Source organism: Dermochelys coriacea, chromosome 3 (assembly GCF_009764565.3).
Source record: "Dermochelys coriacea isolate rDerCor1 chromosome 3, rDerCor1.pri.v4, whole genome shotgun sequence".
Classification (NCBI taxonomy): domain Eukaryota; kingdom Metazoa; phylum Chordata; order Testudines; family Dermochelyidae; genus Dermochelys; species Dermochelys coriacea.
In genome coordinates this window covers 133,536,663-133,562,544 of record NC_050070.1, presented here as the reverse complement: position 1 = coordinate 133,562,544, position 25,882 = coordinate 133,536,663, and the positions used below count along the sequence as shown (strand labels likewise).

Genomic DNA, 25,882 nt, shown 5'->3' with positions numbered 1-25,882 from the left:
CTTTTCGGAATGTACTATAAATCCATGCTGTTGTAACATCTGAATTGTGGTTCAAGTTACTCAAGTGGACTCCTTCTTGGATGGGGCTCTTACTTAAATGTCAGCCAGGGAAGGGTACATCTTTATCTCCTACTGCCTGTGAACAGCCACCAAAATGAGGAATTTTGTGAGCACCCGAGGCAAAAATGACAGTCTGAAAAGCAGCACTTTGTATTGAAAATGATTGGTCCCATGAGTAAGTTGCAAAACTCCCCTGTGCCCCTTGTGAACTGGCACATGAAGGTAGGCCTCCCTCAAGTCGACTGATGTAAGGTAATCATCCTGGCAGATCACTCCCATTATTGACGTCAAAGTGTCCATCTTGAACTTGGGCCTCCTTATGAACTTGTTCAGATGCTTTTAATCCAACACAGCTCTGTCCTCGCCAGATCTCTTGAATACCAGAAATAAGAATGAATATTGGCAGAGGAACATCACTGCCTTGGTGGCTCTCTCTATCACACTGATTTGCAAAAGATGATCTATGGCCTTTAGTATATTCTGCCACTTTTGAGGATCTGAGAGTAGTTAGAAGGGAGAAAACAATGATTTGGAAGCTTCTGACACTTTTCTCGAACAACATCCAGGGCCCATCTGTCTGATGTTGAGAGGCCATTGGTCCTTGAATTTTAATAGCTTCCCTACCCCCAGTTGTTGCTTGCTCGACCCACCTGACCACAGTCAGGAATTGTTCAATTGTTCAAAGTCAATCTATGACTTTATATAAACAATAATAACATGCATTTCTATATACTTTTCCCATCCAATGATCTCAAAGCATTTTACAAGCACTAGTTAATTAAGCCTCACACCATCTCTCTGAGGCAGGGAAATATTGTTATTGTGTAATAAGTGGTCTCAGATTGACAGGGCCAGCATTAGAGGGTAGCAAACAGCCTAACTGCCCAGGACTATAGGGGGCCCCACATGGCAGGGGTTGTGCTTCAGCTTCAGAAATGTTGCAGAAATCCAGTGTGTGAGCAGGTAAGGGAGGCAGGGTGGGGGCCCACTCCTTAGTTTCTGCCCTGGGCCCCAGTGAGTCCAATGCCGGCCCTGCAGATTGAATACCAAGATGCAATTTAATCATAAAGTTCTGCTGAACTCAGAACTGGTAAAAGCATAGCTCATGCAGTTTATGAACACCACGAAACACCTGAGATTTAATTACCTTTGATATGCAGCCTGGAACTACGTGCTGTTGTTTGTAATATGCTAAATGATTACAAAAGGTTTTTAGGTAGAAAAAAGTGGAAGAAAAAATTATATGCTTGACTACCACTGAATAGGATATCTACGAGGCAGAAAGAAAAGAAAAAATATAAATAAAAGCAGCTGTCTGTTGGAGGAGCAAGAGATATGACTGGTTTACGCTTGAAATAAATTCTAGTAGTCTCAGGACTGTCACCACATTCACAATATGACAAACCAAAGCACACCAGTAACTGTAAAGTTAAGGCTGAAATACTGAGGCAAAGGGACATATAGTGCTTTCAAGCAGTATGTAGAGCCTCTTTTGGTAACAAATGGAGTTCTGCATGGGGGTCAAGCTCATTACATGTCTCTGACAGGGTGCAGGGCTACTATTAGTTTGCTGCTAGAAAACAGGATTAATTAAGATTAATTAAGATTCTTCCTCCCCTGGCACAAAGTGCTCAAGGGCAGAAGAAGGAGGGCTGGATGCTACAATCCAGAGAACCCAGGGAGGAAGACTGGAAACTCTTTAAGAATAGGTTGTGGAGTGACAAAAGCTGGAGCTGCAGGCTGAGGTGATGGCTTAGACTGGGATTCCCTGGTTTAGATCTCTGATAATGTAATATTATTTTGCTGTAAATAGTGCACTCTGAACACATGGGGGAAATATGTACAGGAGGAACACAAATAGCCAGACAGATGTTTGTGGGTTGTTTTTTCCTATTCTACCTAGCAAACCACTCTGCCTGTTTACAGTGGCCCTAAGTACTGCAGTGGTCTGAGATTAGTACATAAAGTTGTGTCTTATACTATATGTGTTGTGATTCCCACCATACAAACAAGTTACATATTGAAGGAGCAGCGAGCTATGGGATGCCTTTACTTCCAATTACCTGATTTCTGTTTGTGTCACTGTTCTCATGGGGCTGGAGTGAGGGAAGGAGTTCTCCAAGCCCATCTCCAGCCTTTCTATATCACCCTTTTCTTCCTTTTTGCTTGTAGGATGAAAGCAACCCTTCCTGTGATGAAAGGAGCACTGCAGGCGCTTTCTTTGGTGTCTGTCAAAATCAAGTCTTGAATTAGCCAAAGACTAAGAGTGGTGTTCCCTTCCTCCCAAAAATGTATGAGGGCTGGTCCCTACCATCCTGAATGTCAGGGATCCAAGCTGAAAACCAGACCTTATTTAATCTGTGATTCTCCTTACTTTATTTGCCAACATAGAGTGTAGAAGAGAGCCATCCATGGAAGTATAAGGAGATGGAACTATAAGGCATAATGGAGATGCTGCAAAACCCACTGGTACGTGCATGACAAGTGTCATGGTGGGTCCTGCAATTCTGTAATAAAAAATGAAGGTGGTGCTGGAGTTTGTGGGGATGGCCGAAGGGGGTCAAACACCACACTACTGCCTTGAGATTTCCTGCAGTAATGCATTACATTAATTTCTTAAAGGTTCATCCAGATGGTGACTTCTGACTAAGGTATTGTAAATAACTAAATATTTACTTCACCACATATTTGGTGCAGACATGGAGCTTGATTCTGCTCTGGCATCATTTTTACATTGATGTAAATCCATTGACTAAGCAGAATTACCCCAATTTACACTGATGTACAGGAGACCAGAATCAAGCCCCATGTCTGCACCAAATACATGGTGTAGTAAAGAGGCTAGGACCTATGTGTCTCTAATCAACATTTAAACGTGCTATTACAACTTCAAAATCATTACTTAATATTTGGGTTTTTAAAAGGGAGGGGAAGGGGATTTTGTGCATTTAACATAAGATAGCCCAACCCAGTTTTCTCTCAACAAAAGCATTTTCTCTAGAAGGAACTATTACATGCACTCAAATTGTCTATCAAACCATAACTGCTAATTAAGAACAAAAATGACTGTGAAATTGCAATATAGGAGCCATTTAATTTTACTGGAAATTCTAGGCCTTTACTGTCAGTGAAGTAACACCTCTCATCAGCCCTGCAGACACCAGCAATGAGTCACCTCTCCTTCTTTGGTTTTTTCCAATTAATGATGCAGACTGTTTTCATACACTTGCCACTGATTAACTATAGTTGACTGTTTTATGGTTGTATTTGGTTATGCTACATATAATTCAGCAAACATGTCAGACAGTCAGAGTGCTACAGATGAGATTTTTTTGTTCTGTTTGTTTGATGCTTTTTTATACAAAGGTACTGTTTAATATTTGCAGTGAGAAACTTCAATATCAAATGAGAATCCCAAGAGGATCTGTGTAAATATTCAACACCAAGAAATATCGCCTTCTCCTTTATTCATGTCACACCTGCAATTACTAGTAACAGCATGGCTGATTCAAGCATTATGTGCCATCTAAATGTATAATGAAAAACAATGGCACCTGGGAATTATTTCCTCTAATACACATTTAATTATTAATCAAAGCCATGATGTATACTAAATATTGGCAGAATTTCTTGACAGCTGCAGGAATGTAGTTATCTGTGGGACGTTTATAGTCCTTTTCATTAAAAAAATAATGGGATCAATTCTGCCCTCATTTACATCCATACACCTTCACAGCAAATTTCAGCCATATATACTTTTTTTCTCCTCAGTATATTCACAGCTTCCTTTCTTTTATCTAAATACCAAGCAATCAAGAGTTTTGCTGGGAAGTTTTTACTGTACTCATTAAGTTCTAAATCACATTTTACATATAAATTACATCTATCCCTGTCATAAATATAAAGGGAAGGGTAACAACCTTCCTGTATACAGTACTATAAAATCCCTCCTGGCCAGAGGCACAAAATCCTTTTACCTGTAATGGGTTAAGAAGCTCAGGTAACCTGGCTGGCACCTGACCAAAATGACCAATAAGGGGACAAGATACTTTCAAATCTGGGGGGGAAGGTTTAGGTCTGTCTGTTCTGTGTGCTTGCCAGACACAGATCAACAAAGCAAGTAATCCAACTTCATTAGAATTAGTAAGTACTAGCAAGGGAATGCGTTAGTTTATTTTTTTTTTGGCTTGTGATTTTCTCTGTGCTGAGAGGAAGGTGTATTCCTGCTTTTCTTTTTGTAATTTTAAAGTTTTGCCCAGAGGAAAATCCTCTGTGTTTTTGAATCTGACTGCCCTGTAAGATTATCTTCCATTCTAATTTTACAAAGGTGCTTCTTTTACCTTTTTTTCTTTCTAATAAAGTTCTGTTTCTTTTAGAATCTGATTGGGGTATTTTGTGTGTGTCCTAAAAAAAGGTTGGCCTGTGCTCATCTTGTTTGTTCTCAAGCCTCCCCAGGAAAGGAGATGTAGGGGCTTGGGGGGGATATTAAGGGGGAGTAGGAACTCCAAGTGGTCCTTTCCCTGAGTTTGTCTAAATCACTTGGTGGTGGCAGCGTTACCTAATCCAAGGTACAAGGGAGAATTTGTGCCTTGGGGAGTTTTTAACCTAAGCTGGTAGAAATAAGCTTAGGGGATCTTTCATGTGGGTCCCCACGTCTGTACCCTAGAGTTCAGAGTGGGGAGGGAACCCTGACAATCCCTTACATAGTTTTATATCTTAAAAAGTATTTTCAATAAAGAACACATAAACACTTACCATTTGAGAAGTGTTTTCACTGAAGCCAAATAAATAAAATGCTGTGAAAATATTACATAATTAATCCTCAGATCAATCCTTAACCTCCCTGTTGACAATAGTATCTGGTTCCAATTGTGGTGCTAGTTTTTGTAACACAGGAATACCAGGAATGAGACCATGATTATTTCATAGGCCATTTAACAGCCAACAGATTGATTCTGAATAATGGTTTAAAGATTGGATTTTTTTCATCCCTTTTAAATAAAACATAGTGACCACAAGGGACAACTTGATAACTTTTGGTTATGTTGACCTTTAGTGGATTTTAGTTAGTAATCTAGAATTTAAAGGCTCTCTCTATGCTGCTAGCAATCACTTGAGATATTCAACAAACTTTTAAATAAGTTTTCTGATTTGTTCTTGATCCACCTCCTGGAAGCCATAACAGCATCCTTTCCACAGGACATGATATACATGTTATCCATTCATCATTACAGGATTTAACTTCACTTATGTAATCACTGATGTCACAGAGCCAAGTCTTGACACAAACCCATGACTTCCAAATCTCCAGATTTATGTTGTAATCTTCAGTACCGGGACTTAGAAACCAAATTTTCACCCATATATAGTGCATTTAACAAACACCATTAAATTGTCTTTCTTCACTAGTATTAATTAATCTACCTATGAACCTTGTATGTATCCTAATGCTAACTGCAAGGTGCATGATCATGTTAAGATCCAGCTTGTGAATAGTGAAAATTGCTATTGAAAAAACTGAAAATATTAGATTAAAGATATTGTCTATTAAAACGTGGTTAAGGTCGGGAAGGAAATGTGCAGCACTCAAAGCTAATCTGGGTGAAAACTTAATTGTGTTTCTAAATGAGACTGACCCACAAGTCTGTTCAAAGTTCAAAATGATTTTTAATTAACGTTTACATTTGGAATTTAAACTAAATTGAAGCATATACTGCCTTTCTAAAAATAATACTAATAGCATGTGCTTCTGTAGAGTCTGTCATTCAAAAATCAAAAAGATCTTTTCAAACAAAAATGTATGAAACCTCACAACAAACCTGTAAGGTAGGTAACTATTGTCAGACCCATTTCATAGCTGGGTTAACTTAAATATAGATGTAAAGTGACTTCAAAAAGAAAATATAGCAAGTCTGTGGCAGAGCTGGGAATAGAAGACTCTTGTCTCTCAGTGCTCTTCTACCTATTAGACACATTGGGCTCAATTAAGAATGAGCTATAAGGTGTAAAGTTAGAACCTCCTGCCGCTTATTATAGGGGAGTTAAATGGATGTATGCATATAGCATTGCAAAGATCTCTCAAACAGGATTAAGGTCAATCAATTATACTATACAAATGCCTCAAACACATCACAAATTGGTTTGTGCTGAACACAAGTTAATTATCATCCTGTAAAGATAAGACAAACATTTAGAGCAGTGAGGGATTCTAAGTGATGACAAATTAGTGCAAAATAGCTAATTACATCGGTTGAATCAATCTGTTTATCATAGGAATTTTAAACAGTAAAAATATCATTTTATATCATAAAATTTTAATGAATATCAGGCTTATTCTATAATTTTAAGCTTTGGCAAGGTTGGTAATGGCTCTCCAGGTCTATAAAACAATGCAGCATCTCAAATAAAGTGTCTCATCTTCCTCTTTCCTTCCATCTGTTAGTGTCCCTTAAGATTTTGTCCTTAGCTTCTACACTGTCTTTCCTTCATGACCTTGTCTGCTCTTATGGTTTCAACTACAGCCTTGATGAGGATGATTCTCAAATCTCTGTTTCTTATAATTGCATGCCTTCTGTTCAGTTCCTCATCTCCGGGTGTCTTTCTAACACCTCCTCTTGGGTGACCAGCTACCATTACAAACTCTCCAAAATGGAACTTTTTCATCTTTCTTTTCAAATACTTCTCCACTCGGTCTCTTCTCTATCTGCACTGAAAACACTATTAAGAATTTGTGTGCTACAAACTGGGAAATAACCTGTATTAGTTTTTATGAATACGGTGCATGACTCTCCTCATTTATGATGGAGTTGGAGTTAGATCAAAAGGCATTGTTAAAAGAACCAAGCAGGGACGGTAAAATAATGGGCTAGATAACAGTAAAACACAGTAGCCAGGCTTATAGCCATGAAGATGTGATGCCTATGTCCCAACCCTAGTGACATAACTGTTTGGCCAAGGCTGATGAGAGAAAGACCAAAGGGAAACCCAAAGTCATTACAGGAGCATAGGCCTACAAAAGGGAGGAGAGTTAGGTGATAGAGGTGAGGCTGCCCTGGGAGAATCAATGAAAGCTGATAGGCTAAGGGGTACATAGAGACAGTCTGTTTTTCCCAGGCAGAGAGGGGGATTAGCTGGACTAACAGGAACCTACAAAAGCTGGTGAGGAATGATGAAGGTGTAGGTCAGAGCAATGTGTCTAGCTTTTTTATTGTTTTTACCTTTTGCTTTATGTGCTTTGTACCTCTGGGGAAACAAATGAATAATACTTTATTTTGAAGACCCTGTTTTGAGTTGCTTTAATCAACTCCCTGGTTGCAGGTTCCCAATGCAGTTCAGCCTATGTCACTAACCTGGCTGGGAACCAGGAAGGCTGCAAACCAGTGACCCAGTCCTAGAGTGGTTGGATTGCATGGTTCTGCCTGGAGTGAAGTGCAGGAAGCCAGCCCTGTTACCTAACAGGTGCACTTGAGAGGGAGGGACTAAAAAAGGTCCAAGGTGCAGTTCTTCCTGTAACCGTGACACTTTGTCTCCCAGATTTACAATCACAGTGGTATCTTTACCCTTTTCCTCATATACTTGTCTCTACTAAGCATACCCCCTTTTTCTCTGTAATATAGCCATCCTCTCTTCATTCTTCCCCATTCCCTGAAAACCCTTGTCCAGTTCTTGTCCATCATTATCTTGTCTGTTTTAAACTTCTTCTCTAGATCTTCCCACCTCTCCCATCTTTTCTCTCCAATCAAATCTATCTAGTACTTCCAAAATCATTCTTCTCTCCTGCCACTCCAACAAAATTGCTGCCCTCTGAGAAAGCCAATGAAAGGAATTCAATCTGTATTCAAGTTTCATGTCTTAGTCTTCACAACGTTACATAATCTTGGCCCCATCTGTATATTGGATCTCATTTTGTGTGCTATTCTTGAACCTCTTTCCTTACTGCTCCCTTCATTGTTGTTCTTGCATTCATGGCAATTCATTTCTATCACATTGCTCCTGTGCCAAGAACAATCGCAAACTCCCTGACCTCCAGCAAGCCCTCCTTCTGCTCCTTGCTCCAGGAAAGTTTGCTACCTTCTCCTCCACCCAAATCCTCCTCCCATCTTCTCTTACTTGAGCTAGAGTTCCATGGCTCATCATGTCTTTGGCTTGTATAGCTTAGATTGTAAACTCTTCAGAGTTTACAAAGAATAAACACTAACCCAAGACCCCAGTCCAACCAATCTGTTCTTATGCTTTTTACATTTACACTTTCTGAAGGCTAATTTCCATTCTCAGTAGAATCACTGCCTTTGGTGGAAGTAATTTATTTCTATAAACACAATAAGAGGATTAGACAACAGAGGTGAAAAAAATAGTTTGTACTTTTAAAGTTGGAAAATTTCTACATATATCGGTATGGCAGATGGCTCTGTAAAGGTTAAGCAACCTTTACCCAGATGCTTGATGGTGTAAGCAGCCTTTTGGTTCTTTCTGTATTTTATCCAAGAGCTTTCAGCTGAAAGAGAATCAAATATCCAACTCTCTTATGGCTATTTTCACTGTACAGCACTGTATGCAGAGTAAATCACATAGTAGATGCCACATGATACAACTACTGAATATTTCAAAAGGAACAATAGCCAGATTAGAGATCTATAATCAATTCTGACTGCACATGAACTCACATTTAATTTGACTAAATAGATCATGTTTAAAAGTGCAGATTTGTGGTGGCTGTTACATGCGTATTACTTAGTGCACTACACACCAACAGTGATGTGTACATTATAAAACTCAGAGATTAGATTGAAAGAGATAAGCAGATGACTATTACGTCTAAGATTAAATTTATAGGGCTTATCTCACTCCTATTTAAGTCAACAGAAGTCTTGTCATTGATTTCATCACAAATTGGATCAGACCCATAGTGAATGAGCACTCTGGGAATGTTTTAGTAGACCAAAAGTGTCCATATTAGTTAGATTCACTCATTTCGACCTTACTTAACATATCCAGATCATGCTAAAATAAACTAGTGCTTTACATGAAGCTGGGAGATAAATAGTTAATCTATGTAGCAAAAGGATATGAATAAAATTGTCATCCAAGTTGCAGACTGCTGCTTGGAGTTGATCTTCTAATTGCACCAGTTTCTCACTTATTGCTTCACATTTTTCACCCAGTTCTGCAGAAAATACATGGAAGTCCTAGGAGTTGAAAAAGAAAAGAACATGTGATTGCTATTTATTCCATTAGTACTGTTCAAATTCATGGCAAATTAAGGATAAAATAAATATTTTAATAACAGTAAGACTGGATGGCTCAGGGAACTGGTAACAGGATACAATGCCTTGCATTGCTAGGTCACTCGTTCAAACCACGGTCCCATTTGTATCGACTGAAAGCTGTTATTGTATGATGATTTGGTGACCTATGTGAAATGAAATGACCTGTGGTCTCAATCCATCCCCAAGCAGCAAAATAAGTCATGATAATTGTCATACTCAGCAGGGAATTAAATGGTCACTGAGACTGAACTGCCCTCTCACTCCCCAAAGTGGTCCCAGCCCTTCAGTGAAGGGGAATCTTGCATGGCCCATGCTGTGCATGTTCTATGGTTAAACAGACTATAGTCCCTAGTGGTACAATTTTCAAAACCATCCAAGTCCTATTTTTCAAAAGTGACTTAGATATTTAGGTCCAGTGACTTTCAATGAGACTTTCTAAGTGTCTGGGCCCTGGTCTACACTAGGCGTTGAGGTCGAATTTAGCAGCGTTAAATTGATGTAACCCTGCACCCGTCCACATGACGAAGCCCTTTTTTTTTTTTTTTTTTTGACTTAAAGGGCTCTTAATATTGATTTCCTTAATCCACCCTAGACAAGGAGATTAGCGCTGAAATCGGTTTTGCTGGGTCGAATTTGGGGTACTGTGGACAAAATTAGATGGTATTGGCCTCCGGGAGGTATCCCAGAGTGCTCCATTATGACCGCTCTGGACAGCACTCTCAACTCAGATGCACTGACCAGGTAGACAGGAAAAGGCCCACGAACTTTTGAATTTCAATTTCCTGTTTGGCCAGTGTGGCAAGCTGCAGGTGACCATGCAGAGTTCATCAGCAGAGGTGACCATAATGGAGTCCCAGAATTGAAAAAGAGCTCCAGCATGGACCAAATGGGAAGTATGGGATCTGATCGCTGTATGGGGAGAGGAATCCGTGCTATCAGAACTACGTTCCAGTTTTCAAAATGCCAAAACGTTTGTCAAAATCTCCCAGGGCATGAAGGACAGAGGCCATAATGGGGACCCGAAGCAGTGCTGCATGAAACTTAAGGAGCTGAGGCAAGCCTCCCAGAAAACCAGAGAGGCCAACGGCCACTCCAGGTCAGAGCCCCAAACATGCCGCTTCTATGATGAGCTGCATGCCATTTTAGGGGGTTCAGCCACCACTACCCCAGCCATGTTGTTTGACTCCTTCAATGGAGATGGAGGCAACACGGAAGCAGGTTTTGGGGACAAGGAAGACGATGATGATGAGGTTGTAGATAGCTCACAGCAAACAAACGGAGAAACTGGTTTTCCTGACAGCCAGGAATTGTTTCTCACCCTGGACCTGGAGCCAATACCCCCCGAACCCACCCAAGGCTGCCTCCCAGACCCACCAGGTGGAGAAAGGACCTCAGGTGAGTGTACCTTTTAAAATACTATACAAGGTTTAAAAGCCAGCATGTTTAATGATTAATTTGCCCTGGCATTCGTGGCTCTCCTGGATAAACTTCCAAAGCCTTTGCAAAAGGTTTCTGGGGAGGGCAGTCTTATTCCATCCACCATGGTAGGACACTTTACACTCCAGGCCAGTAGCACATACTCGGGAATCATTGTAGAACAAAGCATTGCAGTGTATGTTTGCTGGCATTCAAACAACATCCGTTCTTTATCTCTCTGTATTATCCTCAGGAGAGTGATATCATTCATGGTCACCTAGTTGAAATAGGTGCTTTTCTTAAGGGGACATTCAGAGGTGCCCGTTCCTGTTGGGCTGTTTGCCTATGGCTGAACAGAAATGTTCCCCGCTGTTAGCCACGCGGAGGGGGGAGGCAAAATGCGACCTTGTAACGAAAGCACATGTGCTATATATGTAATGTTAACAGCAAGGTTTACTGTGAAAGAGTATACCCATTGTTCTATAAAATGTGTCTTTTCAAATACCACTGTCCCTTTTTTTTTCTCCACCAGCTGCATGTGTTTCAAGGATCACAGGATCTTCTCCTTCCCAGAGGCTAGCGAAGATTAGAAGGTGAAAAAAAAAGCACTTGCGATTAAATGTTCTTTGAGTTCATGCTGTCCTCCCACACTGACAGAGCACAGACGAATGCATGGAGGCAGACAATGTCAGAGTGCAGGAAAGCACAAAATGACCGGGAGGAGAGGTGGCGGGCTGAAGAGAGTAAGTGGTAGGCTGAAGAGAGGGCTGAAGCTGAAAGGTGGCAGTAGTGTGATGAGAGGAGGCAGGATTCAATGCTGAGGCTGCTGGAGGATCAAACTTATATGCTCCAGTGTATGGTTGAGCTGCAATAAAGGCAGCAGGAGCACAGACCGCCGCTACAGCCCCTGTGTAACCAACCGCTCTCCTCCCCAAGTTCCATAGCCTCCTCACCCAGATGCCCAAGAATGCGGTGGGGGGGCCTCCAGCCACCCAGCCACTCCACCTCAGAGGATTGCCCAAATAACAGAAGGCTGGCATTCAATAAGTTTTAAACTTTTGAAGTGCTGTGTGGCCTTGTCCTTCTCTCCTCCACCACCCCTCCTGGGCTACCTTGGTAATTATCCCCCTATTTGTGTGATGAATTAATAAAGAATGCATGAATGTGAAGCAACAATGACTTTATTGCCTCTGCAAGCGGTGATCGAAGGGAGGTGGGGAGGGTGGTTAGCTTACAGGGAAGTAGAGTGAACCAAGGGGCAGGGGGTTTCATCAAGGAGAAACAAACAGAACTTTCACACCATAGCCTGACCAGTCATGAAACTGGTTTTCAAAGCTTCTCTGATGCGCACCGCACCCTCCTGTGCTCTTCTAACCACCCTGATGTCTGGCTGTGCGTAACCAGCAGCCAGGCGATTTGCCTCAACCTCCCACTCCACCATAAACATCTCCCCCTTACTCTCACAGATATTGTGGAGCGCACAGCAAGCAGTGATAACAGTGGGAATATTGGTTTCGCTGAGGTCTAACTGAGTCAGTAAACTGCGCCAGCGTGCTTTTAAACCTCCAAATGCACATTCTACCTCCATTCTGCACTTGCTCAGCCTGTAGTTGAACAGCTCCTGACTACTCTCCAGGCTGCCTATGTATGGCTTCATGAGCCATGGCATTAAGGGGTAGGCTGGGTCCCCAAGGTTAACTATAGGCATTTCAACATCCCCAACGGTTATTTTCTGGTCTGGGAAGAAAGTTCCTTCCTGCAGCTTTTGAAACAGACCAGAGTTCCTGAAGATGCGAGCGTCATGTACCTTTCCTGGCCATCCCACATTGATGTTGGTGAAACGTCCCTTGTGATCCACCAGTGCTTGGAGCACTATTGAAAAGTACCCCTTGCGGTTTATGTACAAGGGAAATGACCTGGCTGAGTCACTCCAATGTTTGCCCAGGCGCCTGGTTAAAAGAGCACCCAGGACTATGTCGACGATGGCTACCAGTCATACTGCACTGTCTACTGCCAAAAGGCAATAAACTGCTGCTGTGTAGCAATGCAGTACCACGTCCGCCAGCACCCAGGAGACATATGGTGACGGTTAGCTGAGCGGGCTCCATGCTTGCCATGGTATGGCATCTGCACAGGTAACTCAAGAAAAAAGGCGCAGAACGATTGTCTGCCCTTGCTTTTACGGAGGGAGGGAGGGAACGGGGGCCTGATGATATGTACCCAGAACTACCCGTGACAATGTTTTAGCCCCATCAGGCACTGGGATTTCTACCCAGAATTCAAATGGGCGGTGGAGTCTGTGGGATAGCTACCCACGGTGCAAAGCTCCGGAAGTCAACGGTTGCCTCGGTACTCTGGACACAGTCCGCCGACTACATGCACTTTGAGCATTTGTGTGGGGACACACGCACTCGACTGTATAAAAATGCTTTCTACAAAAACCACTTCTATAAATTCGACCTAATTTCGTAGTGTAGACATACCCTAAGTTGCTTTTGAAAACATGACTTGGGCTCCTAAGTCACTGGTATTTTTCAAAATTTTACCTGAAGGCTATAAATGTTGACATCTCTTTCAAGCACTAAATTTGCTAATTTTTTTTGAAGAGACAAAAAAAAAATCTGGCTAAAGTGTTGAGAGACTTTGCTTGAATAATTCAGAATTTTGGGCGGGTTTGACATATGTGCCATTATTTGATGTTTTCACCTTAAGAACACTGAACATGAATTTATCTAATATAAAACTTTAATTTTGTTGGTTTAGACTAACAGTATTCTGCTATTGCATTACAAAGGAAAGCAAGAAAATATAAATTTAAAAAACTAGTTGTTTCCCACAATTTTTATTTCAATCACAGTAAACTTTAAAATGTGTAGTGCGACTTCTACTTACAGGATGGATCAAATTTTGCAATTAATCAGATTTAGAATATTCACTATAGATATTTTCCTTTGAATATTTTGCACAACATATTTCCTTGCAGTGTCATTCCTTGTTAGGTGAATGGCAAATTGGCAAATGATTATTTTGGGGGGAAAAAAAGTTCTCAAATTAATTGTAACAGTGAGACATGAAAAAGGCAATTTTGCTATTTTAATCTGCACCTGCATCTACACTGGGTGATATGGCCAGACTCAGGGGAAAGCTAAGTATGTAAATGGGTGATTAGGTACTAGATCTGAATTTCAATGACCATAGTATTTTGACAACCATGGTCATTCCCTAACAGGTCAGCCTGAACTATTCTTCTCTTGCTGCATCCCCTACAAATTCATCCAAATAGGGTGATGTTAATTTTACACATGCAGCTAGTGCCCTGGGTCTTAGATAAGCCTCAGAATCCAAAATTCCAGCTGCTTTGATGCTTCCTTTAAATCATGGCAAAGGATTCTCGGGCATATTCAGAAACCTAAGCATTCACTAATAATAAGGTAAACCAGAAATGTCGTCTTTGAGGAAAAACACAGCTGGGTGGGTGGGTTGGGGCAGAGAGCAACTGAGACAAGGAGGGGTGACCAAATAGCTTCACTGCCTGGGTCACCAAGGTAGGCAGGGCTTCTCTTATGAAGCATGTGTGCGCTTCGCTGGGGTGGACTGTCCAATGTGAGGTATTTTGATTCCCAACTGTATTGGTTCTGTGGATCTTTAGAGCATTGGCATAGTCATCCATGGTGTAACAGTGAATTTACACCAGTGATTAATTTGGCCCATTGGTTTAAATTCAAAGGCAGGTGGGGAGAATGTGGCATCTCTCTATATTGACTGTAAATGTCCTTATCTTAGAACGGTGTAAAGAAAATGAGTCATCCATCGAGCTGGTAAATTGTTATTCAGTACACCAGCAAGCTCTTGTATGTTTTTTAGGGAGAGGGATAACCTGAGCAATTTACACAACTGGAAGGCTATTAGAGAATAGCTCTGTGAGAGGCATACAAGAAAAGACTGCAGCATTCTAAATAAACTTTGGTATCTCTAATGCTAGAAAGAGAAGAGTCAGTAAATCATTGATAGTCATTGCTCTGAAAGTATATCTAAAAATGATGATTACCTAGTGAAAGTTCCATCTTTGAATGCCAATTTTTTCTAAAGAAGTTCACCAGTCATAAGAAAATTAGATCTCCATATAGCCATCATTTCAAATGTGTCAATGTTCTGTGTGTGTGTGCAGCAGCCGGGGGGGATGTGGGGTGGAGGTTGGTGCTCGGTACTATAAAATACAAGCACTTGATTTAGCAAGAAAAGCTTTTAACTAGGATTTGAAAGCTCTTACGTGCAGATTTGCTTTGATGGATAAAACATATGAATGAAGTTTTCCAAATCAAGCTATCACTGTGGACTGTGCACTTAAAATAAATGACCACAGTCCAGAACATGAAGAAGTGCTATTTTAAAAAAAGAAAAGGAGTACTTGTGGCACCTTAGAGACTAACAAATAAAAAGCTTATGCTCAAATACATTTGTTAGTCTCTAAGGTGCCACAAGTACTCCTTTTCTTTTTGCAAATACAGACGAACACGGCTGCTACTCTGAAACCTGCTATTTTAAAGTGACATGTAAACAAAAACCAGGCTCTAGTTCCATAATATGACTATATTGAGTACTTTGGCTGGATCAGACTATAGTACATTGCAAAAGGAAAAGGAGTACTTGTGGCACCTTAGAGACTAACAAATGTATTTGAGCATAAGCTTTTGTGAGCTACAGCTCACTTCATCGGAGCTGTAGCTCACAAAAGCTTATGCTCAAATAAATTTGTTAGTCTCTAAGGTGCCACAAGTCCTCCTTTTCCTTTTGCGAATACAGACTAACATGGCTGCTACTCTGAAACTACAGTACATTGTTTTAATTAAGAGCTATTAGTATATTAGATTATAGATCAGACTCATGCTGCCAAAAACCATGAGATTTCCAAGGCCGGTTTGAAAAAAAATCATCATTGGAGGCAACAGGTAAAAAATATTGTGCAGATTAAGTGATTGTCTTTGAAAATGTGTGTCATTCTGAGTATATTTAAGCAAAATGATACAATAAGGGTATGTGTTATATTGGGACATCCCTGTTTTCAGATGGGTTAAATCAAATCTGAGGTCAGAGTACTTTCCTAGAGTATTGTTGCACAGCCAGTTTTATCCCTAGTATCAGTCACCTAACTAGCATAATTGCTGAAAGACAGGTTTGGTTTCCAGAGTCCCTTGAACCCAGCTCCTTTCTAAAGTTGCATTCATCTGTGCTTCCTGGTGTACGAAATACTGAGCAGCCTTAAGACATCTTCATTGCAGCATTAACTCATGTGATCGGCAACTAGGTCTGAGCGTCTGGGTTTGTCTAGCTCAGCTATGCGTGGCCAGACCGCAAAGCCTTACCTGAGTTACTGTGTCCTCAGTGGTGTGCACTCACCCATGGGTGTTGCTAGGACTGCTAGGGGCATATTCCATGGTTCTTAGCACTGCAGTAAGATGAGCTATCCTGTGATTCTTTCCCAGTAAATTGTCAAAGAACTTGTCTGTCCTTCTGGGTTCATGGGGTAATTATGGAAAAGCACTGGAGGACTATCTGCCCTCAAGAGGTTTAGCCTGCATCCACATTGCAGAATGGATGGGTCATCAATCCAAGTGAATGCCTCACTCCGATTTTAAACTATCACCTCAGACAATCCAGCTAGCCCAGGTGAGACAATTGTATGTGTAGATGGGAGAGAGGATGAGGGCCACACCCAAATAAAAGCCTGTGTTAATTCTGCAGTGAAGAAATGCCCTGGTCAATGAAGAACTATTCTGTTTTGTCCTATTTCAGACTAGTTTTACTCTGTTGACAACATAGGTCATCTCATTTGGGTCCTCCAGATCATCTAAAGTCACATGCAAAAGGAGATCTTCCACCACCCCCTCTCTTTGCAGCTATGATCTGTGTATTAGTTGAAGTGGTCTCCTGATTAGCACCTTGCTTTCCCTTTTGTTTTTTGATTCAGCAGTTACAGGAGAAAGGTCCATCTTTTGGTATACCCAGTATTTCTTATCTTTTAGCTTTTGTGGGTAGGAGGAGAGGTCCACCAAGCCCATGTCAGATCTTAGAGCAGCTTTTCCCCAGGTAAAGGGCGTGCCCCTCTTAGGGAAAAGGGTGCATAGACAGACCTCCCAACTGTTCTCCAGGGTCCCAGCTTTTATTTCTTTTTATAAAAAGTTAGTGTCTAGCTGTTACTTTGTTTTAAAAAAAAATGTGAAAACATGACCCAAATGTACTTATGCAGCAATGTCTGCCTGAGTCTCCAAAGAGCCTGAAACAATAGTGTAGAAGTGTCAATTGTGCCATTCGTTTCAATGGCTAAAACACCAATGATGATACTGTAAATGTCAACATTTTAAACTATACCACTGCTCAGCAAAGCACATAAGAAAGAAGAGGAAGCATCATGTTATAAGAATCTGTACAATCTACTCGGTATGTCTGCATCTTTAAGTAGGACTTTAACAAACACCTGTAAGGATTGGAGGGCCATGATTGGTTTCCTTTTTCTGAAGCAAGACCCCTCAACTTTAAAAAGTTTGGGAAATGCTGCCTTAGAAAATTCCTATTTTCTTCCTCTTTTTCCACTCAGATATCTGGTGTCACTCCAAGCTGTATAACGATGTAATCTCAAATAAAATCAACAGTTACTTCAGATTTACACTGATGTAACTAAAAATAGAATCTTACTCCTTTCTTGTTTGCTCATCCCATACCAGATAAATCCTTTTTCTATACTGTACTAGCTGGACTGGATGTTTTATCTCTTCCTCTCTTTTGATTTGTCATGGTCACTCCTCAAGTTTGCACTGCTTGATAGACTTAGATAACCTGGAGACATTCTCTGGTTATTAGCACTCTTTAGGGAATTGCCAATGTTTCCCATTTAAACTTGAGGCTTAGCTTGAGACTTCAACCCCTCAGGCTAGTCAGGATGTCAGAGCTTTTCTTTATTTATTCTTTTGACTGGCTGAGGAGCCAGAGCTCCAAGCACTCTCTTAGTGTGACTTCCAGCTCTAAAATGAATTTGAGGGCAGTTAGTTTCCAGATTAATGATCCATACAATTGTACCTATGCGCTGTTGCAGAGATGCTGTACAAAAACTGTCACAGGATGAAGTGCTAGGCAAAGAAATGGCTAATTTTTAAGCTTCCTTTGCTTTTGAGAAACAGTTTCTCAAACTTCCCTACTACAGTGTATCCAAGCATCTCAGAGTGGTGATTTAAACAGTGCTGTTGGGGAAAGGGAGACTGGGCTCTGCAGATTTGTCTATGCTGCAAGTGAAGGCATGATTGTTGCATGTGGATAGGCATAGCCACCTTAGCTTTAGGTACATCTACACTGCATGCTTCTTTTGGCATTGTATAATGTACATAGCCCCCCTACTAAGGTATAATAGCAGTGTAGCCAAGGAGGCATAGCTTAGGCAAGCAAAGATATACTGAGGGGTGTGGGTACGTACCCAAGAACATACCCTACATGGCCCTCTACAAGCCCAAGCACTACTTCCCCATCTATACTGCTGTTTTTTGCATTGTAGCGTCAGGCTGACTGCTTGCTGCTGGAGCCTTTCCCCTCTGTGGGAAAAGACTCCCCCCAGCAGGCCCAAGCTCTGGCAGCTGGGAGGCAGCAGGGAAATGCTGTGGCAGGGGAGAAGCAGCGGGGAAAGGCTCTGGTGGCTCCCTGTTACTGGATCCTTTCCCCGCAGCAGGGAAAATCATACATACCTTGGGTCCTTGGAGGGTTTATACTCTGGTTGTTAGCACATGCTGAAGCGCATACCACCACATCTACACTACTATTGTTACCCATGCTAGCTAGATTAAAGCTAGTGTAGTATGCCTACCTGTGCTATATTGGCACCTTCACTTGCAGTACAGATATACCCTTAATGTCTTCTAAGAGGAAAAGTAGCGCTGTTCCCTCCAACTCTGTGACTCTCTGGTCTGTTCTTATGATAACCGTGAAATTTACAGACTCCTGTTGGCTAAGCATTGGGAAAGCAGGATTCTAATTTCATTCTCATAATTATCAACTAGAAAAGAGGCATAGCAAGGAAAAAAATGTCCCACGTCACACACTAGCATTTGAGGAAGGAACACTATTCTCCACTTAGCTTTGGCCCCATAGATCACAGCAAGAAACCCGCTAACCCCACTTCAGTCCCAGAATGACTCAGTGAAGTCAGGTTTTCTTTTAGGTGCAACATGGAAAAAGTGGATCATGCCGGAAGGAGAACAGAATAAATGTTTGCAAGTCAACAACCTGAACTGAGTTTTCACAGTTCTAGTGGCAGACTGTCAATCATCTTCTAATAAGGTAAGAAAGTATTATCTGCACTTTACAAATGGAAAAACGAAGGCACAGTGTTTGAAATGACTTGCGTGAGGCCACACTGCAAAACAGCAGCAGAGCTGTGCTCAAAACCCATAACTCTCAGCTACCAGCACTTCACTGTGATCACTATATTTAGTATCAATGGATCGAATTACTTCAAATACATAAATATGTAGTGGGCTTAATTGTCTTCATCAGTTAAACCCCTATGTAAACTTCAATGCGTTCAAAAGATCTACTCTTAACATACACCCATGTAAGTGAGATTAAAGTCAGATCCAGTACACAAACTGCTGCATATTTTCATTCCTTCCAGTTTGGCTTGTCCATTTACATCAATGGTAAGAAACACAAACTACATGTATATTTATCTTCATTTTAGCACCCCGCTTATTTTTGTTAGCAAGCATGTCTTATAATAGTAATTTTGTTCTGATGTATTACTACTTTCTCCTGTTGCAAAGAGCTAAATAAAATTATAAAGAGAGAATGAGCATTCAGAAAGGAATGAAGATGTCAAATTGGTTTGACAAGGAACTCTTGAGATTTTTCTACCATTCCAAACAAAAACAGGCCTATGACAGTATTACTTTTGGCATACCCACAAAACCAAGGTTTTTATACATCTTTGTATACTGTTCTCAAGTTCATATGACAAAATCACCCATTTACGTAATGCCAAATTCTCGCTGCGACTGAGTTAATTACACAGATGTTAATCTGAAGTGAGATCAGAACATACATCATATACTTAGAGGAATGATGGGCTTCTGGTTAAGGCACTGGTCTGGAACTTAGGAGAGCTGCGTTCTTTTTCTGGCTCTGCTACAGATCTCTTGTTTGACCTTGGGCAAGTCATAGACTCCTTCTGTGTTTCCCCATTATAAAATAGGGATAATAATGCTTTTGAGCTTCAGAGGGGTAGCTGTGTTAGTCTGGATCTGTAAAAGCGGCAAAGAGTCCTGTGGCACCTTACAGACTAACAGACGTATTGGAGCATGAGCTTTCATGGGTGAATACCCACTTCGTCAGATGCATGGAGTGGAGATTTCCAGAGGCAGGTATAATAGTGTCTTCTCTATTTAAATTGTAAACTCTTTGAAATAGGGACTGTCTCTTGCTGTGTGTATGTACAGTGCCTAGCACAATGTGGGTCTTGTTTTTAGAGCCAGTAGGTGCTATTGTAATACAAATAATAAATAAGGGAAATAGAAGACTTGTAATTCAGCTGTTCAGATGACGAATGGACCAAAATATGGGTGAGTCTGTGGACCAGTCTTCATATATTATTCTTGAGTGACTGCCCTTTTACCTTGTTTCTAGGTAGAGCCATAGCACTATTAATAACTGCTGTTTTGGGGTAGGTTGGGAGAAGAGGAGCATATGGGTATTATGAAATGTTTCAAGATCAAATACTTGTGTAGGTTTTGAGCTTTTTCTTTTGCTATCTGAGACCCTCTTGGTGCTCTAATTTATAATACTAACTATTACAACATTTATACAAATCCACTGATTCATCTCCTCAAAATGTTTTTGCCCAGGCTGCTTGAGCCTGCCAGACCAGATCTATCCTTCAGTAACCATACGGAAATGCGGGTTGACTGCTGACACAGACAGGGGCATGGCTGGGTAGCTACAGAGTCTCTCCATGGTCAGTTCTAAGAGGGAGGGAGTTTTTTGTTTACAATTCTCTCAATGTTGAGTAGGCACAAAGCCAAATCATGCAGAACAGTTCCAGCTGGTGTTTCACTAGTAAAGCACCAGGTGCAGGATTTAGCCTATAAACAATTAATATGACATTGGTCAACTAACCCGCTCGGTATGTTAAGACAGCAGCCAAAGCAAAACCCCTAAATATAAATAATTGGAAAAACTGTTTATGACTTTCTTTTTTTTTGTAAGATAAAAAGAGCATTGTGTGTTCCAGTGTATGTACTTCATTTATAAGAGTTTCTAAACTTTAATCTGGAAAACACCCCAAATGGTCTGCAGCAAGTACTTATTCAAAATATTTCTTGTTGTTGATTTGCATAATAAACAGTATGTAACTAGGTGCTCTGTACCTCAGACTCCTAGATAATTAGCTTAAAATTTGTTCCCCATCCAATGCAATTTGGAAATAAAATATTAATGAGAAAAACGTTTAAAAGGGCCTTAAATCCAGTCCCTTATTGGAATTTAATTAGGGGAATTTAATTGAGATTGTGGGCATCGGTGAGATGACTGACTGAAATGTAGGCACAAAAGTACAAATTGGGCTCAGCAATGATAATGGCACAGTTTTCATGATGTAGAGAACCTGGAGGCCTCAGGTATAACTAAATCCCCAAAATTCCAATAGGCAACATGGCCCAATAACCATCTCTACCTTTTGATGCTGTGTATCGCTACCCATTGTGCTGCTGTGTGGTGGCTGATTTTTTTTTAAAGAAACATTCACACACAAGTTAAGAAAGGCACCAACTTTCCAAAAATAACGTGCGAGTTTATTTCCCATCATGCTGAATGCTAACCTTGTAGATAAACATCGTACTGCAAGGATATCTACAGATCTTTTGTGCCACTGCTAAATTAAAATTTAGGCTCCCAAGTGAGATCTATTGCAAAGACTCAATTTCTGCTCTATCAGTAGATTCGTATATAATTTAAAAAATATTTTGAAATAATAGTGTGCAGTTATTATGGATGCATTGATAGTAACTCCATTGTTAAGTCAAGTTTTGCACTTAAAGAAGGGAATCAACCTCTTTGTTACATGTGAATAATACAGCCCATCCTCTCCAAAATTACAACATTTTCTCTGAGTATGGAATGAATTTTCTGAAAATTTACAAATAAATCAGATAACTGGATCCAGAATTACAATTAATTAATACTGAATCCCGTAATAAATTTAGCACCTAGTCCAGACCTATGACATCATAAGGGGGAAAAAATGAAAAAAAATCAAATACTTCTTTAAAATGAGTTTAATTTAATCTGGGTTCACAAATTCTAAAACGCTTACTCTTAATCATATGACTACTGCATATGTCGCTAGTGGGTAATTACAACACCCCTATAATATAGTTTACCCTAAACTACTGAAATGTGCTCTCAAGCTTAACTCCATCTCAATGTAGTAATAATATAATCTGGGTATATTATCTATATAAGGAAGAGAGCTGCTTCTTCTGTTAAAATAAACAATTCCCTCCCTAGTTTAGACACGCAGTGTCACTGGATACCTCGTTAGTAGGTCATGAAAAATATACACCAAGGTCTTCACAAGATATGAGTACAAAGCAATGTATTGATTTTTTTGGGGAGGGGGGAGGAGAGGTCATGCTGTAGATAGATAGTTTCAACTGTTGTTTAACACTGATGACAGAGTGCTGAGAATTGTCTTATATGGGGTGACACAAGTCACCAATGCTCTCAATAAAAGTGAGTATTCTACATTTTCTAAAACAAATTCACAATCCTCTACTTCTAAAAAAGGAGGTAACAGCTAAAAAATAGAGAGGGAACAGTGCCTTTCAGCATCTTTCATGCCTACTATTGGCACCAGTAATACTTTTACCCGATGCTCGAAAATATAGAGGCAGGCAAAAACCCTGCCAGTGACATAGAATTATTCCAACTGCTTCCTGATAGGAGATCTGCTCTGTGTATACTGCACAACAATATCTCAGAGAAGTAAATGGACTCTGCCTCAAGCTCAATGTACTAACACAAATCCTTCTGCTTGCTGGTTACACTGATGCTGCAAGCAAACCTAACTCTGATAGCACCTTAAGACTTGTTTGGTTATTTTATACACTGAATGTTACTGCTAGGAGACATTAATACAGTATGAGAGAGATGAAATTATTGTATGGATTTTTGTGCATGCAGAGGGTGTAGTTTTTGAAGGGGTTTATTTTTGTAGCTCCTAAAGCAGACAGAAACAGGTACAAAATGCACGTGATTGTTGTAAGATATTTGTGGCAGTGATGGGAAGATTTCCTCAGCTTTCTAGTTCAAAGGGGACTTATTCACCACTCCTCCCCTTTTCAGCTGTGAGTATACAACAGACGTTGCTGCACCTGCATTAGCATATCAGCACACTGAGCTTTAATAGGAGATCAGAATGTGGTTCATCATATTTTCTTAAAAGACATTTTAATCCCTACTTCCAACTGGCAGACATTATACAGTATCACTTAACTATAAATATAAGTTTGGTCAACTTCTCCAGTGCAGACACCATCCTCCCTCTCTGAATTCTAGTTCAACAGTTTGTATATAGGAATTAGTGAAGTCAACACACTTTTTTTTGTCACTGTTGTTTTCACCACAAAGTTCCTCTTCACTCCAGTCTCAGAATTGAGAGTCTCAGATACATCCCCCAAACTGGCCCCTCCTATATCGTGACACAGTAACAGTAAGCAAGCTGTCTAGTCGTCAAATTAATTAAATTGTGCCCCTCATAAAACTTTCAGCACAAAAAGCCTTAGAACTATTGCTACAGCATACCCGGTGAGACATTTTCCGCCTGGCTTGAATTAGACCCAATGTTTTGTTTACGCCTATTAAAAACTGGTTGAAGTAATTTAAAATACAAGATGGGGTTTCCACTTTCAGAAAGACATTTCACATTACCACTTTTTTTTAAGAACATTCAGGCTTCATTTTCAGAAGTTTCCCACCACTCCAAATGAAATTAATCAGAGCTGTGAGTACTCAGCACCTCTGAAGAATCAGACCGATGTATGTTGAAAAGTACATGAACACTTGAATATATGCCTAAACCACATGTAGGTGAAGTCTCATACCATACTCAGACAGTGAGTTATCTAGCCATACAATGGTCAAACTATACAAGGAGAAAACATTTTTCCACGTTCTGCATCCCTTAATGTAGGAGTCACAGTAGAGCAGGGGGTGGCACTGACTACTGAGAACAGGTCCAAATTCTCTCTGTACATAATGTACAACATGGATAATATGTGCAGAGCAAGCATCAATGTGCAAAACTGCATGCATCTATTCAAGAAACCACCACAGCTGCACTAACCATTCTCAGGGTCTGTGAGTGACATGACTACAATCTATTGCACAGAAGCAGCAGTGGTTCATCATCCATAATGGTTTGTAAAGCTATCATCCTATCACTGGCAATGAGTGACCATCCAGCTACTGCCACCAGACAAGCTGTGCCCCAATACTGACTACTGCCTTGCAGTTCTGTTCCAGAGATACCACATCATGGGAAGCTCTGGCTGACCCTCTGTGCACCACCTTTGAGTTTTGTGACTTAGTTTGGATGCGCAGACCAAGATGAACGGTGTGGGACTGTACTTGTCTGTGTTTGTATGTCACAGCCTGAATATGTCTTGTGTGACTATGGACACAAGAGATGATCACTGCTTGTGCATCTCACCCTCCAAACATCTCGCCCTCTGTCAGAGCTCTCTGCATGTCTGAGTGACAGGGATTGGCATGTTTGGGCATGCTGGTGAGAGGAGAGGGGCTATGTGAAATATAACCCAAGCAAACTCCAAAACATAACTAGGAACACAGCAAGCCATGGCTTATCAGGCATGCTTTAATTCTTGCCATCCCATCAACCTTTTGCCAAGAAGGAAGCTGCTGCATGGGCATGTGAGGGTGTTCGGGAGCAGCTTCAACACGACAACATACATCAGAGCTGCTTCTTATGTGCAGCGACTCAAGTACTAAGGTTCCCACTCAGGTTATTTGCAATTATGTGACACCTCTCTACCACCTCTCACATTTCCTTAGCTCAATCTGATCTATCTTCCCACCTCTTCTGCAGTGGTATGGAATACTGGATGTTGTGGCACATGGGTATGTTAATTACTACCAAAATCATGCTGCAACTCTGACCATTCTGTCCCCTCATGTTTCCTGTATTAAAGTTGCTGAAGAATGTTCTTGGAAGAGCATCCACACAGGTCTATATCTTTCTGCTGTCCTCCAGTGTTCAGTCACACAGACACCTTGCCATGTTCTGTGTGAGAACGGGTTCCCATCTCTTATCTGTATTCCCTCTATCTGAATGATACAATATCTCTGGGCTGGGCAGGCTTTTGAATATGCAAGTGTACTACTACTACACTGGCCTCATTTAATGTACCTGGGATCATTCCAATTCCTGTTGTGAGATGTTCCTGTGGGTAATGTCATCTACTGGCTTGCAAATGATAATCTGCACTGGGTCAGAACTTTTCATAGAACGTGCTTTCTGGTGTGCACATCCATTTGTGTAAGGAGCAAGCATAGACGGATATGATTTGCAGGTGGCTCACAGAGTAAGTAATTCCTTTTTCTAACTCTGTCTAGTCCCTATGATCCAGCAACTGTCCTGCAGCTTTCTGTATCGCTGCTGTGTATTAGTCTGCTGGAGGTGTTTTCATTCTGTGTCTCAGGCCATATGCTGCCTGTACTATCTTGTAAAGACTCTGCGCTATCTTGGCAGCTGCCTGTGGCTGATGACTGGACATTGTCCATGTGCCATTGTTGTCATTCTTTTCTGACAACAGGTGTTTTCTCTGTCTTGGTGCCTGCGGGATTATGTACTCCTTTTGTGTGTCAACACTGTTCAGAGACCTATGCATGACTTTGTCCTGATTCACAGCTGAGGCCAATGGCACGAGAGACAGTTTCCATCATCTTGAACTAATTTTTTGCTTAGATAACCTTCACCCACAAAAGCTTCTTCCTGTGCATGCTGCCATCATGCACAGCTGAACTTTTTCTGGCATGTGGTCTCATTTGGGCGTGATCTCACAGTCTGGCTGTCCACAAAGACAGTA

General features: G+C 40.9%; 1 protein-coding gene across 1 annotated transcript in view; it reads right to left on the bottom strand.

The window, feature by feature from the left end:
- DISC1 (DISC1 scaffold protein) overlaps positions 1-25,882 on the bottom strand; it is a 379,838-nt gene that overhangs the window by 4,860 nt on the left and 349,096 nt on the right. The window contains exon 14 of the mRNA XM_038396820.2: positions 9,128-9,245. Coding sequence (XP_038252748.1) covers positions 9,128-9,245 — 118 coding nt within the window. The remainder of the gene's footprint in view (positions 1-9,127; positions 9,246-25,882) is intronic.